Source organism: Mytilus edulis, chromosome 6 (genome assembly GCF_963676685.1).
Source record: "Mytilus edulis chromosome 6, xbMytEdul2.2, whole genome shotgun sequence".
Taxonomy (NCBI): Eukaryota; Metazoa; Mollusca; class Bivalvia; order Mytilida; family Mytilidae; genus Mytilus; species Mytilus edulis.
Genome location: NC_092349.1, coordinates 45947536 through 45961443, shown reverse-complemented (window position 1 = coordinate 45961443; position 13908 = coordinate 45947536). Strand labels below are relative to the sequence as shown.

The following is a 13908-nucleotide window of genomic DNA, read 5'->3' as shown; positions in this document are numbered from 1 at the left end:
ACAAATAACAAACACTGTTTGAACACTACTTGATCATATTTTTATGATTTACGTTTATTACCAACACCTAAGGGCTTGAGTTTTTCTGATCATTGTCCATTTTTGTAATTGATTGATTAAATAAGACGGCTTTAGGACAGGTAATTATGGACCTCTTTGGTCATCTTTGTTACAGCTCACCTGAACGTATGACGATCTTTTTACCTGTTACCTACCTGTTAAGATATATTGACAATGTTTGTAAAAAAATACTTATTTGATTCCTGCTGGGGACAATCTTAAGATGTGAAAAAAAACTTGTTTTGAAGAGAATATATTTTTTGGATGAATTTATGAATTTAAAAATAATTTGAGGACAGACATCTGTGATTTTGATTGGAGTTGGATCATTTTTTGTATGGAGATTAGGTGTATCAAATATCTTTGATGTGTCGGATTTGAAAATTGAGTTTTTCAAGATTAGAAATAAGTATTGCAGAAAAAAATTATATACTATTTTAAAAGTGTAGTTTAGGGAAGTTGTTTAAGATATATATATTGAAACTGGAGTCGTAATGTAATGCTCTTTGCGTGAGTATAATAGGATGAGATGAAATTTAACAACAATTTCATTATCTAAGGTATCAGTTGATCTAAGATTCACATGAAAATTATATTTAAAAATGGATGCATGAATAACAGAAGCAAAATACTTGGGATAAGATCTAGCAAAAGTGATTTTATGGATAAAAAGAAAAATCAAGAACAGATAATAATTTTATTTAATGGATAAGATTTGATTTTAATATATTTCAAAAAATACGCTGGATTTGAAATCTATGGAGAATTTGACCTAAGGAGAACTTGATGTGTCATAAACAACTTTTTGATCTGTCGTGTGGCATGAATATGTCTTCACAAAAATAAGATGTATGACTTGTTACAAATCCACGTTTGGTAGGTAAAGGAAAATATTTACTTTTATGAGAGTTTATTTATAAACTTTTCGTTTTTTATATAATCTTTTTCATGCGAAAAAGTAAAAGGAAATCATTTACATTCATATGACTTTTAACATATTTTAATTACTTAAAAAATTTAACAAGTTTGACAATAGTAATTAATCAAAATGGAAGAACAGAAAAGATCTGGATTTAAAACACCATTAAAATTCCTCTCCATTACACGAACAACAAGTTCGGATAGGAAAGTAGCGCTGCCGAAAATTTCGGACGGTTCCTTAGGGAAAAGGCTATCAATTCCTGTGGTGATGTCAGAAAAAAGGGGAAATAACTCCCACAATGCTATGACAGAGACAAAAGATGATAGTGATCAAGTGATTTTCAGAAATTCAAAGGTTAGCACGCCAACTAGACCAGTGTCAGTGTGTGTACCATCGACAATTGATCCTAAAACTAGATGGCGCTCACAAACAGCCGATCTTAGATATCCATTATTGGGACGTGTGTCTTCTTCTTCCGAAGGAGTATTGAATTCTAATGTGCCCAGGGATGTTAATTCAAATATTGAAGAAAAACCAAACACTGATGACAGGGACATACCCTCTGAGGTTAAGAATAATAATGATGAGGTCAATACTACAGAAAAGGAAATAAATCAGATAGGCTTGTCAGTTTCAACAAATCAAGACAATTCGAATAGTGCAAGTGATCTTTTGTCATTAGAAAAACACAGAGAATGTGATATCACTATGGTAAATAGTGTTTCCACGGAAACTGGATATAGAATTACAGAAAATAATGATGAATGTCATTCAAAAACCTCCAATGGAACAGAAAGTGGGTTTACGAACTTAGAAAACAAAGATGACAATTTGTCAAACAAACAAAGTGGAAATAATATTGATGTGTCTAAAAATATGCCTGATAAACCAATATTCTATGGAGTTGTTCCTGTTTGTTCTAAAGAAAAGGCTGTCTCTTTGCATCCTAAAAGGGAGATAAACCTTTCAAAATATGTTTCTCCTAAACAAGATGTGAATTTTTCGAGTTTAGAATCACATACTTGTACTTCACAATCTCGAGTCAATGCAGAGTTATCTTTTTCAAATGATGAATCAGTTCTAGAAAATAAAAGGGAGGATGTTTCATTTCAAGAAGGTAAGGTAACTGGGGATAAAGAGCAGATAACTCCAGTTGTAAAGGAAGAACTACCTCCAACAAGGTCATCACCTTTAAATGCTTTAAAAATGATGTCTAAAGACTTTGAATCAGGTTTTGTGTTTTCTCCAAGAACAAGGGCTCAGATGATTGAAAATGAAAATGAAAATACGAACAATGGAAATTCAAATGTTAGGTCAAATATCTCCTTAATGTCAAGGTCAGAGAAATTAAGAAACAAAGTTCAAAGTTTATATCTTGATGAGGATCAAAGCTTTAAATTCGAGGAAAAGGAAAAAGTTGTTAGACCAAAAAGCCAAATAATTCCAACCTCAGAGTCAATTTTAGATAGTGTTTTGACTGTAAGTGATGCTAGCAAAATCATTGCAACTGAGGAACACATTATACCAAATATTACCTCTAAGGATTTATCAACACAAGGTCAAAAGGATAAAATGACCTTGAACTTCAATGACAAAGTTCAACCAAAGAAGAAGGAGCCATTGTCTCCCATTGATACAATTTTGACATCACCGACCCGACCAGCCAGACGTAGACCCAGCAAGAGAAGATATTACGGACAGAAATCATTGGTAATTTGTAATATACTTTCCATTGTATCATTGCATACATCATGGTGCTCTGTTGTTGATAGGTCGTTTTGTGCCACATTTTATGCCCAACATAGAGGCATGTTTTTCAGTTTCTTTGTCCAGTTTTTGATCCGTCTGTCTATCCCACGACAGGTTAAAGTTTTTGGTCAAGGCAGTTTTTGATAAGTAAAAGTCCAATCAACTTGACATTTAGTACACATGTTCCCTATTATATGATCTTTTTCACTTTAATACCAAATTAGAGTTTTGTCCCCAATTCCACAGACCACTGAACATAGAAAATAAAAGTATGAGTGTGGCATCCATGTACTACATTGGACACATTTGGTTTTATTTTAATTTTGCAGAGCTAATACCTAAGGTAACTAAAAGTGCAGGCATAACAATTATGTCATGTTGGTTGGAACCTTTTCATCTATTTAATAAATAACTTGGATGCATGTTAAAGTGTTTCTTACCATAAATTAGCATTTTTATTAGCAGGTCTGTAAGAAATAAGAGGTAAATACACAGTGTTTGATGATAAACTATTATTTGATTTTAAACAACAAACACAACATTAAAATGCAAAGTCATCCACTTTTATAACAAACAAATGATTATTTTAGATATCTTAAATTTTAAAACAATTTGTCTAAAACGGACTATTCAAATTGGCCAGTACTGACATCTATTTAAAGATGTGATTTGACTTTTGAAAAGATGAATTATACTGTTTTGTTTTGATCGTAACCTAGATCTTTATGATGTTGATTCTTAACAATAATTAAAACATCTGTCACGATCAAAACACTTGACAAGGTTTTTGATGGATTGGTGACATCTTTTAGATGAATTAGGTTATGGTACATGGCATTTTCGTTACCAAATTTTTGCACTGATAGCAATCCACATGGATTTCATGACTTTGAAAATATTGTTTGCATCAAGTAAAAGATGAATCTGATCATCATAATCAGATACATGAAATAAAAAAGGGGGGTGGAAGATTATCATCATTTAACTTTGTTCTTACTGAAGTTATTCAAACTAATTCATAAATGACAATATGCAAGACCCATTAGTGGCCTTGAGCTTTTATCTGCTCTTTAGTCAGGTTGTTGTCTCTTTGACATATTCCCCATTTCCATTCTCAATTTTATTACATGTTTAAAGATCAAAGTTAACAACCAACTCCCTCTTAGTTGGACTTTCTTATCTTGTGTTTTGTATTGTTCAATTGCTGTCTCAGTGGCACATTTCAGACTTCTTCTTTATTCCATACCTATAATGTTGGGATTTGAATGATTACAGTGGCGGATCCAGAAATTTTCATAAGTGGAGGCCCACTGACTGACCTAAGAGGGGGCCCGCTTCAGTCACGCTTCAGTGATTCCCTATATAAGCAACCAAATTTTTTCCCAAAAAGGGGGGCCCGGGCCCCTGCCCCCCCCCTTAAATCCGCCTCTGGATTATCAATTGTATGGGGATCTGGTAATGTATAGTTAGGGTACAATAGAGAGATAGAATATAAAGATTGAATTAGGAAAAGTTATTAGTTTATTGACAATATTCTTCTTTTGTTCCATTGTATGATCAATGATGATTAGATTATGAAGTCTTAGAAGATTTCACTAAAAATTAATTATATGATGGCCATCAATTCAATATGTCATGTCTTTGTTGACCACGGCACTGCCTGTTCTCAAAACATGTCTTTAGAATTTTCTTTTAGGTGAGTTGTTAACACTGTGGGTTCTGAAGGTCACCTTTTCCTTTTTAGCTCACCTGGCCCAAAGGGCCAAGTGAGCTTTTCCCATCACTTGGCGTCCGTCGTCCGTCGTCTGTCGTCCGTCGTCGTCCGGCGTCGTTAACTTTTACAAAAATCTTCTCCTCTGAAACTACTGGGCCAAATTACACCAAACTTGGCCAAAATCATCATTGGGGTATCTAGTTTAAAAAATGTGTCCGGTGACCCGGCCAACCATCCAAGATGGCCGCCATGGCTAAAAATAGAACATAGGGGTAAAATGCAGTTTTTGGCTTATAACTCAAAAACCAAAGCATTTAGAGCAAATCTGACATGGGGTAAACTTGTGTAACAGATCAAGATCTATCTGCCCTGAAATTTTCAGATAAATCGGATAACCTGTTGTTGGGTTGCTGCCCCTGATTTAGTAATTTTAAGGAAATTTTGCTGTTTTTGGTTATTATCTTGAATATTATTATAGATAGAGATAAACTGTAAACAGCAATAATGTTCAGCAAAGTAATATTTACAAATAAGTCAACATGACCGAAATGGTCAGTTGACCCCTTTAGGAGTTATTGCCCTTTATAGTCAATTTTTAACCATTTTTTCGTAAATCTTAGTAATCTTTTACAAAAATCTTCTCCTCTGAAACTACTTGGCCAAATCAATCCAAACTTGGCCACAACCATCTTTGGGGTATGTAGTTTGAAAAATGTGTCCAGTGACCCAGCCATCCAATCAAGATGGCCGCCATGGCTAAAATTAGAACCTTGAGTAAAATGCAGTTTTTGGCTTATAACTCAAAAACCAAAGCATTTAGAGCAAATCTGACAACGGGAAAACTTGTGGAACAGATCAAGATCTATCTGCCCTGAAATTTTCAGATAAATCGGATAACCTGTTGTTGGGTTGCTGCCCCTGAATTAGTAATTTTAAGGAAATTTTGCTGTTTTTGGTTATTATCTTGAATATTATTATAGATAGAGATAAACTGTAAACAGCAATAATGTTCAGCAAAGTAATATTTACAAATAAGTCAACATGACCGAAATGGTCAGTTGACCCCTTTAGGAGTTATTGCCCTTTATAGTCAATTTTTAACCATTTTTTCGTAAATCTTAGTAATCTTTTACAAAAATCTTCTCCTCTGAAACTACTTGGCCAAATCAATCCAAACTTGGCCACAACCATCTTTGGGGTATGTAGTTTGAAAAATGTGTCCAGTGACCCAGCCATCCAATCAAGATGGCCGCCATGGCTAAAATTAGAACCTTGGGTAAAATGCAGTTTTTGGCTTATAACTCAAAAACCAAAGCATTTAGAGTAGATCTGACATGAGGTAAATTTGTTTATCAGGTCAAGATCTACCTGCCCTGAAATTTTCAGATGAATTGGACAACCCGGTTTTGGGTTGCTGCCCCAGAATAAGTAATTTTAATGAAATTTTGCTGTTTTTGGTTATTATCTTGAATATTATTATAGATAGAGATAAACTGTAAACAGCAATAATGTTCAGCAAAAAAAGATTTACAAATAAGTCAACATGACCGAAATGGTCAGTTGACCCCTTTAAGAGTTATTGCCCTTAATAGTCAATTTTTAACCATTTTTCGTAAATCTTAGTAATCTTTTACATCTTCTCCTCTGAAACTACTTGGCCAAATTACACCAAACTTGGCCAAAATCATCATTGGGGTATCTTGTTTAAAAAATGTGTCCGGTGACCCGGCCAACCATCCTAGATGGCCGCCATGGCTAAAAATAGAACATAGGGGTAAAATGCAGTTTTTGGCTTATAACTCAAAAACCAAAGCATTAAGAGCAAATCTGACAGAATACAATTGTTTATCAGGTCAAGATCTATCTGCCCTGAAATTTTCAAATGAATTGGACATTCCGTTGTTGGGTTACTGCCCCTGAAATGGTAATTTTAAGGAAATTTTGCTGTTTTTGGTTATTATCTTGAATATTATTATAGATAGAGATAAACTGTTAACAGCAATAATGAACAGCAAAGTAAGAACTAAAAATAAGTCACTATGACCAAAATAGTCAATTGACCCCCTAAGGAGTTATTGTCCTTCATAGTCAATTTTTAACAATTTTCTTAAAATTTTCAGATTTTCAATAACATTTTCCACAGAAAGTACTGTTATAGATAGAGATAGTTGTAAGCAGCAAGAATGTTTAGTAAAATAAGATCTACAAACACATCACCATCACCAAAACACTATTTTGTCATGAATCCATCTGTGTCCATTGTTTAATATTCACATAGACCAAGGTGAGCGACACAGGTTCTTTAGAGCCTCTAGTTCTATATATTCTGCCACTCTCCCTTCTTAGTTCTCTTCTTGTGTGTTTATCCTTTCTCTCTACATTCTTCCATACTTCTATTGCATTTATTTGCAAAACATTTGTTTTTGTGGTGTTTCATTCAGTATGTGATCACTAGAAGGAACCAGGGGCGTAGCTAAAAAGAAACGATGTGGAAGCAACTACCGCGGCCGAGCGTAGCGAGGCGAAAAATTTTTGGGACCCTATTATGCAGCAAATTCTTTTTTTTTCGGTTTTCGGTCATAGGACGGTTAAAAGAGGAGCTATATGTAGATAAAAATTTATGAATGTAAAACTATTAATAAATCTTCTGAATATAGTAATACATAAACAACACATATTTGTGATACAGAATTTACTCAAAATTGTCCAAAATCTGCTCTTCGGGTCTGGGCAGAAACAAACTTCTCTATTACTTTGTCAACATTCACACTGAAATTCCGATGAATATGCAGTAATGCTATGTAACTTTCGTTGTTCATTGTTGATCGTACATTTGTTTTCAATTACATACGTAGTACCGTGACTGATAGATCTCAGGGCCATCATGGCATGGTAGCACTCGCGAGATGTTATAAACCAGCGTACGTGTCCGGCATCGAGCGACCTCCAAATTGAATTCGTCAAAATTACATGCTAGGTTAGTTTCGTATGTTTCAGACAATATTGAGATTTTTTCGTTTGTGATATTTCCTACAACACGATGAAGCAGATACAGCACAAAGAAGCGATTTTCTGATAACTTGACGCGACCCCACCGTCTCCAGTTGCCTTATCATATGGTCTATGAACGCAAAAAATAATGAGACTTTCCACTACTGTTTTGGCGTGGTTGCAGGGTGATTGGCTCCGGTAGTCTGTCAACCACATCGCCTCGGCATATTTTCAACGATATCGAAGGGATCTGATAATTCTAATGCCGATTGGTATATCTCATTCCAAACTGATGAACTGTACACTGTAAAATGTGCTCCAAAACTACATATCTTAGACTGAGTATTACAAATTCAAAAGTAAAAATCTTGTAAAAGATACAAGTAACCTTCCGATTTTGTCATAATCTCAAAAAAAAAAACCAATTATTTTGAAACCAAATGTCGTTATTTAATGATATTTCATCAATTAAAAAAAGTGACAACATAGTTGTTTCCTTTAACATTCAATTTATAAATTTTTATTTTGCCATTTCTTTTTTGGCATGCCGAATCAATGTGCACGCAACTTTGGAGCTACGATCTTTTTCTGAATGAACAGCTTCATCAACACATGTAACTAGGTTGTGAAACTAATATCTGGGATAGACGGAAAAGACACCAAAAGTCTCCGATTCCGATTGACCAACTCATCTCTCTCTCTTCTGCTTTTGTTTTTTTTTTGTTTTTGTGAAAACGACGTGGATGCACGTGCTGTCGTGCCTCCGGGTAGCTACGCCCCTGGGAACAGATATTATAGCTGATTGTTGATTACTGTACATGTGGATTCATTTATTTTCGTGGGTACAAATTTTCGTGGTTTGAGGAAAACTTGCATATTCATGGATATTTAATTTCGTGGTTTTGACATAGTCTGTATACATATTCCTTTAGAAAATTTGCAATTCATTTAATATTTAATTTCTTGGTTCCCTTGTTCCAACAAAATCCATAAAAATTGGTATCCAACAAATAATAATGAATCTAGTTCGTACATTATTTAGTAGGAACTAATGTATCTTGACAATTATAGTATTCTTTTGAAGACTATAATTCCCAATAAATTTAACAGATAAAATAAATGACTATAATAATTGTGTCATTTGCCAAAAAATATGTTATTGACACCATAGATTAGCAGGGATTGACATATAGTTAACACACAACCACAAAGTTGTCTTTAGTTGTCACATTAATGGGAGAAACAAGTTTGACAGCAGACTTTTATGGTATCAAAGTCAGACATACCAAATTTTATTCTTTTCCATTAGTTATGACAACACTGACTTTTCTCAGAAATTGTACTGAGCAATATGACTGGTGAAACATGTGGAGCAGAATCTGCTTACCCTTCCAGAGAACCTGAGTTGAGCCCAGTTGTTGTAGGGGTTTCTGTTGCTCAATGTTAAGGTTCCATATGTGAATTTTTGTCATTTCATTTATTTTTTATTTTTTGCTATGGTGTTGTCAGTTGATCTCTGACTTATGAGTTTTAATCAACTGCATCTCTTTTTGAATTATTGTCATTTGCATATATCAAATGGTACAGAATGTATTCTTTTTTGACTGTTTGTAAATACATGTTAAGAATAAAGATGGGGAATTAATTATAAGGACCCCTTACAAACAAAAGATTTTATTTACACATATTGAGTCAACACCACAGTCATTGCTGTTTAGCACGTCTATTTTTGTTTTCCTGATGTACTAAACCTCCTTTGGTTTCTAAGCAACTCACATGTTTATAAATACCATTTTATAGCTCGCCTAAGCGTTTGCCCCTGCACATTCCTTAGGGAGGGATAATCCTTTTATGCAGAATATTTACTGCTATTTTTGTTGTCAATTAGAGAATTTGAATTATTGAAAATGTCTGGGAATGCACATGTGACTGTAAAATTATACAAGGTCATTTGTACTTCATCTGCGTGTAAAACTTTGTAAACCTTAAACGTTAATTGTTTGGATTTATTTCAATGCATATGTAATTGTCTGTCCTCTTCAACTTACAATTGTTTTAGTATCTTACTATATTTACTATAAATTATTTAAGGTTTTACTACAAAATTGATACATGTAGTTTCCAGATCTAAGACCTTTAGAAATTTTGCAGAGAAACCTTTTTACAAATCTGTGACTCTTTTAGAAATAATTTGTAACATTATGTCACAGAATTACATTGAATTGATGTTAGTCCTAAAATTTTATGTGAATAAAATTCCCAATTCTTTTGCAGTGTTAAGTCACAACCTCCTTCACATTTCCTTATAGAACACCATGATCACAGAATACAAATAATTAACGGGTCATTACAGTACGTGTAAGGGATGACATCAAAAGTTCTATGTAGGATAAAAAACTTAATTCACATAGTTTTTTCGCTGACCCCCCTACCCCCTTCTTAACTTAATTTGGTAAAAATTGATTTACCTATATGGATATATGAAAAATTGATTTTAGATTAACAAAACTTGCAGCAATGTTGACCCCCCACCCCCAAACTATTCGATTTAAGTTTTTTATCCTACATCGATCTTTTGATGTCGTCCCTAATATAGGTTCATGTTTCTCAGGTGCCACTTGTTAAATTTTAACTGCTTTACCTACTCTTCAAGAGAACTATAGTGACAACCTAGTTTCTATTGGGGTTTATTATTGCTCTGTCAACTTTAAATTTTCTGTGTGAATTAACCCTTTGATTTTTTCATTGGATCTTCATTCCTTTTGTGTATATCTTCAAAATCTAACTCAAATTTTTAGTTTTTAAGAAATTCTTAAAATTCCTTTTAGCTTTAAAACATATATTTTAACATTTTTATTGCCTAAAGGCTTTTTGAAATAAATAACCAGCTTTATATGAGTTTAGTGACTAGTGATCTGCAATGTGTTTTTCACCATTAATCTGTCATCATTAGGTAATTATGGGTGTCCCTAGGGGTCATTCTGGGAAAACACATCACTTCTTTAGATGGTCAACATGGGGGATGAATAACCACTAAAAAAGTTTTATATTGAAATGGGAATTCATTCTTTATCGCAGCGCTTTTTGGTAAGTCTGTAATTCTACATTTGGCTTTCATCAAATTTACATAGTTGGTAAGTTATAAACTTGCAAATAATAAGTCATGATAGCTATGACATAACTTACCAAAAAATGTTTCTTATGACAAAATTGGTCACAGATACATAATACATGTACATGTATTGAAATAAGGTAAGGAAATTATAGCACTGTCAATAAATAGAACTTCCTTCATGATTATAAGTTCTGAATAGAAAACAATATTCTGGAAAAGATGGTATAATATACCTGTTCCAAGAGGAACAAATATGTTATGATATTGTTTATAAAATAGTTTCCAGTGGAACTTTTCTTAGGCGAAACAAATATATGTTGACAACATTTCATCCCTCTTTTCACTCAGTTTGATAAAGTGTTGTGTAAACTCTATATTTTGCTAACATATGTATGCAATAATTAACATTTCATCATTGCCTTTTTAAGGTGGTACCCAACACCTTGACTAAAATTAAATTTGGCTCATTTATATATAATTTTCATAAAATTTTGACAAAGTATTAAATTTACTTTAACCTTTTGACAAAAATTTCAAAATTTCAAAAAATTTGAACCAACCATTTTATCAGAAAAATTACACTGGTTACATAGCAGTTTGACAAAGACTAGTTTTGATCAATGAGAAGCTTTAATATTCCCTTAACAACACAATGTGAATAAAACGTTTAGCTGATATTACAGAGTTATCTCCCTGTAGTGTTAGGTACCACCTTAAGAAAATAGGCCAAAACCAATAACATTTGTAGAACATGATTTACAATGATGAACATTTCATGCTCCATTGGCTTGAAAAAAAATGGGTGTCAAGAATAATGGATTGTAAATGATGTAACAGGTCATTTCGTAACATTTTTCATTGTAGTTTTCTTCAACACATTTTGTACAACTACTACTAGTACAATATACCTTTAGGTACTAACTATATTATTCAATTCTCATCAACATTTGTTTATATTGTTGTATTCATGTTGTTTCCCCTAAAATCAACCATTATGTCACTGACTTTCGACAACTATAAAACGATTTTTTTCGTTGCAACATATATAGCTCAGTAACATTTGAGGCATTGTATTCTTCTTTTCTTAAATTTATGTTCAGCTACAATTGAGTTATTAAATAACGCTTTATTCACTACAACCTTTATTTCTTGCTTGAACGGATTTACACTAGTAATATTTTTGGGCTCTTGATAGCTTGCAGTTCGTCGTGAGCCAAAGATCCCTGTTGAAGACCATACTTTGACCTATAATGGTTTAGTGTGACTTGGATGGAGAGTTGTCTCATTGACACTCATACCACATCTTCATATATATATTGAGTGACTCATGATATAAGAGCTTATGTTTTAGATGTGTAGTGTGTATTATCAATAATATATCCTTCAATCAATTTAAAGTTTTGATTATATCCTGGAAATTGTTTTAAGAATGACCTTGACATCTTGCTTTCAAAAGTTTATGTGTTAGTCTCTTTATTTTAATACAGGTAGTATTTGCATACAAATCTGTAAGCTTAATTGTCACAATATTGCCTACAAATCTAGGCCAAAAAAGGTAAACTGTTAAAAGATGTTGTCATTATTTTTTGTTGTGGTAGCATCTGTTGAAATAGCTGTTTTAACTTACAAGTTACAACATAGATATTTTCTAATCAAATGGGGATTTGACTATAACATCATGTGATGTATGGTACCCAAATTGCACTGAGTACCCAAATTGCACCTATTTAGCAAAAGTAGCAGCGGAAATCTTCCTAGAGACTAAACAATATGTATTTTTATGATTTGATACTTTGCACGCCTTTCAACATAGGTAAACATATTTATATATATACAAAATGTTCACAGTATTTATCAACAGATGAAGAGTTTACTGAAAAAGCAATATGTATGGAAACGTCACTATCCATTTCTTTAAAAATGAAGAGTAAGCATGTATACTAATATCCAATTGTTCAAAATATTTGAAGAAATTAAATAATAACTGTGTAAAAAAATATTTGACTTTCGACGATGTGAATTTAAGCATGTCCAGCTGCAATTTGGGTACTCATCATTACAGAATCATTGATGGTTGGAGGTCAGTTCAGACCAGTTTTTCTATGATTCCATATGGATGCAAAATTAAATTGGTGAAACAATATAGTAAATAATGAAACCTCTACAAAATAAACACAGAATAAAAACTTTTGTACGAAGCATAAATAAAAAAAAAAATGTCCAAATAGGTGCAATTTGGGTACCCTCAAGTTAGTAGCTAGGATAATGTAACTACTTTGGCCAATTGGTTTAGTTATACCAATTTTTAATAATCAGATTTTTTATGATGGATAATCTAATATATTTTTATTTATGTATTCTATAGTCTTTAGAAATGAATTCTGCTAAAAAAATGCTTAAACTTGCAGTGATGTACTGAGAGTTTGTTTGCTCCGTTAAAGGCCTCTGATGGTGATATTCAGATGAAGAACAGCAATAAAAGCAATTAAAGCACTGTTCTTTTGCTTTTTATCTTTTTTTTTGCTAAGCATTATAATATGATTATATACTTCAGTTCACCAAATAATTGCTGCTGCTGCAGTTGATGGTCTCTGATATTTTTTAATCAATATGTTTTTCTCGTTTGAATTGTTTTACATTGTCTTATTGGGGCCTTTTATAGCTGACTATGCGGTATGGGCTTTGCTCATTGTTGAAGGCTGTACGGTGACCTATTGTTGTTAATGTCTGTTTCATTTTGGTATTTTGTGGATAGTTGTATCATTGGCAATCATACACATGATCTTTTTTATATTGCTTGTTCTAAACTGACCATATGATATTACATGTACACTAAAAGTTTACCAAGGATTTTTATCATGATAAATTGGCTATAAGAAATTTTTCAAATAAAAAAAAATTGATCATGAAAGCTGATAACTGCTTTTATCCTCATGCATGGAAATTCCTGAAATTGAAATAAAGAAATTGTTTAGTCAGAATGTAATTCAATCATTCTATAATTTTATTATCTAAGTCTAAAAATGAGAAAGGAAATGGGGAATGTGTCAAAGCGACAGCAACGCGACCATAGAGCAGACAACAGCCGAAGGCCACATAATGAGTCTTCAATGTAGCAAGAAACTTCTGCACCCATAGGCATCCTTCAGCTGGCCCCTTAATAAATATGTATACTAGTACAGTGATAATGGACGTCACTGTAATAATGTGCTTCACACTTATGAAGAAAGAGACAAAAGAGTGCTAATTTCATAAATCATGCTTTATTTTGTTATGTTTTTCCACACTATCTATTTTTTTCTGTCATTTTAACACTGATCTTGCTCTCCCCCATAAAGTGCATATTCCAAAAGTTTT

The 13908-nt window shown here is 32.9% G+C and overlaps 1 protein-coding gene across 3 annotated transcripts in view; it reads left to right on the top strand.

Annotated features, from left to right (window-relative positions):
* The window catches only part of LOC139527757 (septin-2-like), a 69380-nt gene that overhangs the window by 37150 nt on the left and 18322 nt on the right, over positions 1-13908 (top strand). The window contains exon 1 of one of the 3 annotated variants that reach the window (XM_071323396.1): positions 185-2692. The exons of the other annotated variants lie outside the window; for them this stretch is intronic. Within the exon in view, the coding sequence (XP_071179497.1) occupies positions 1109-2692 (1584 nt within the window). The 5' untranslated portion in view covers positions 185-1108. Of the gene's footprint in view, positions 1-184; positions 2693-13908 lie in introns of those variants that run through there. 3 annotated transcript variants of the gene reach the window in all.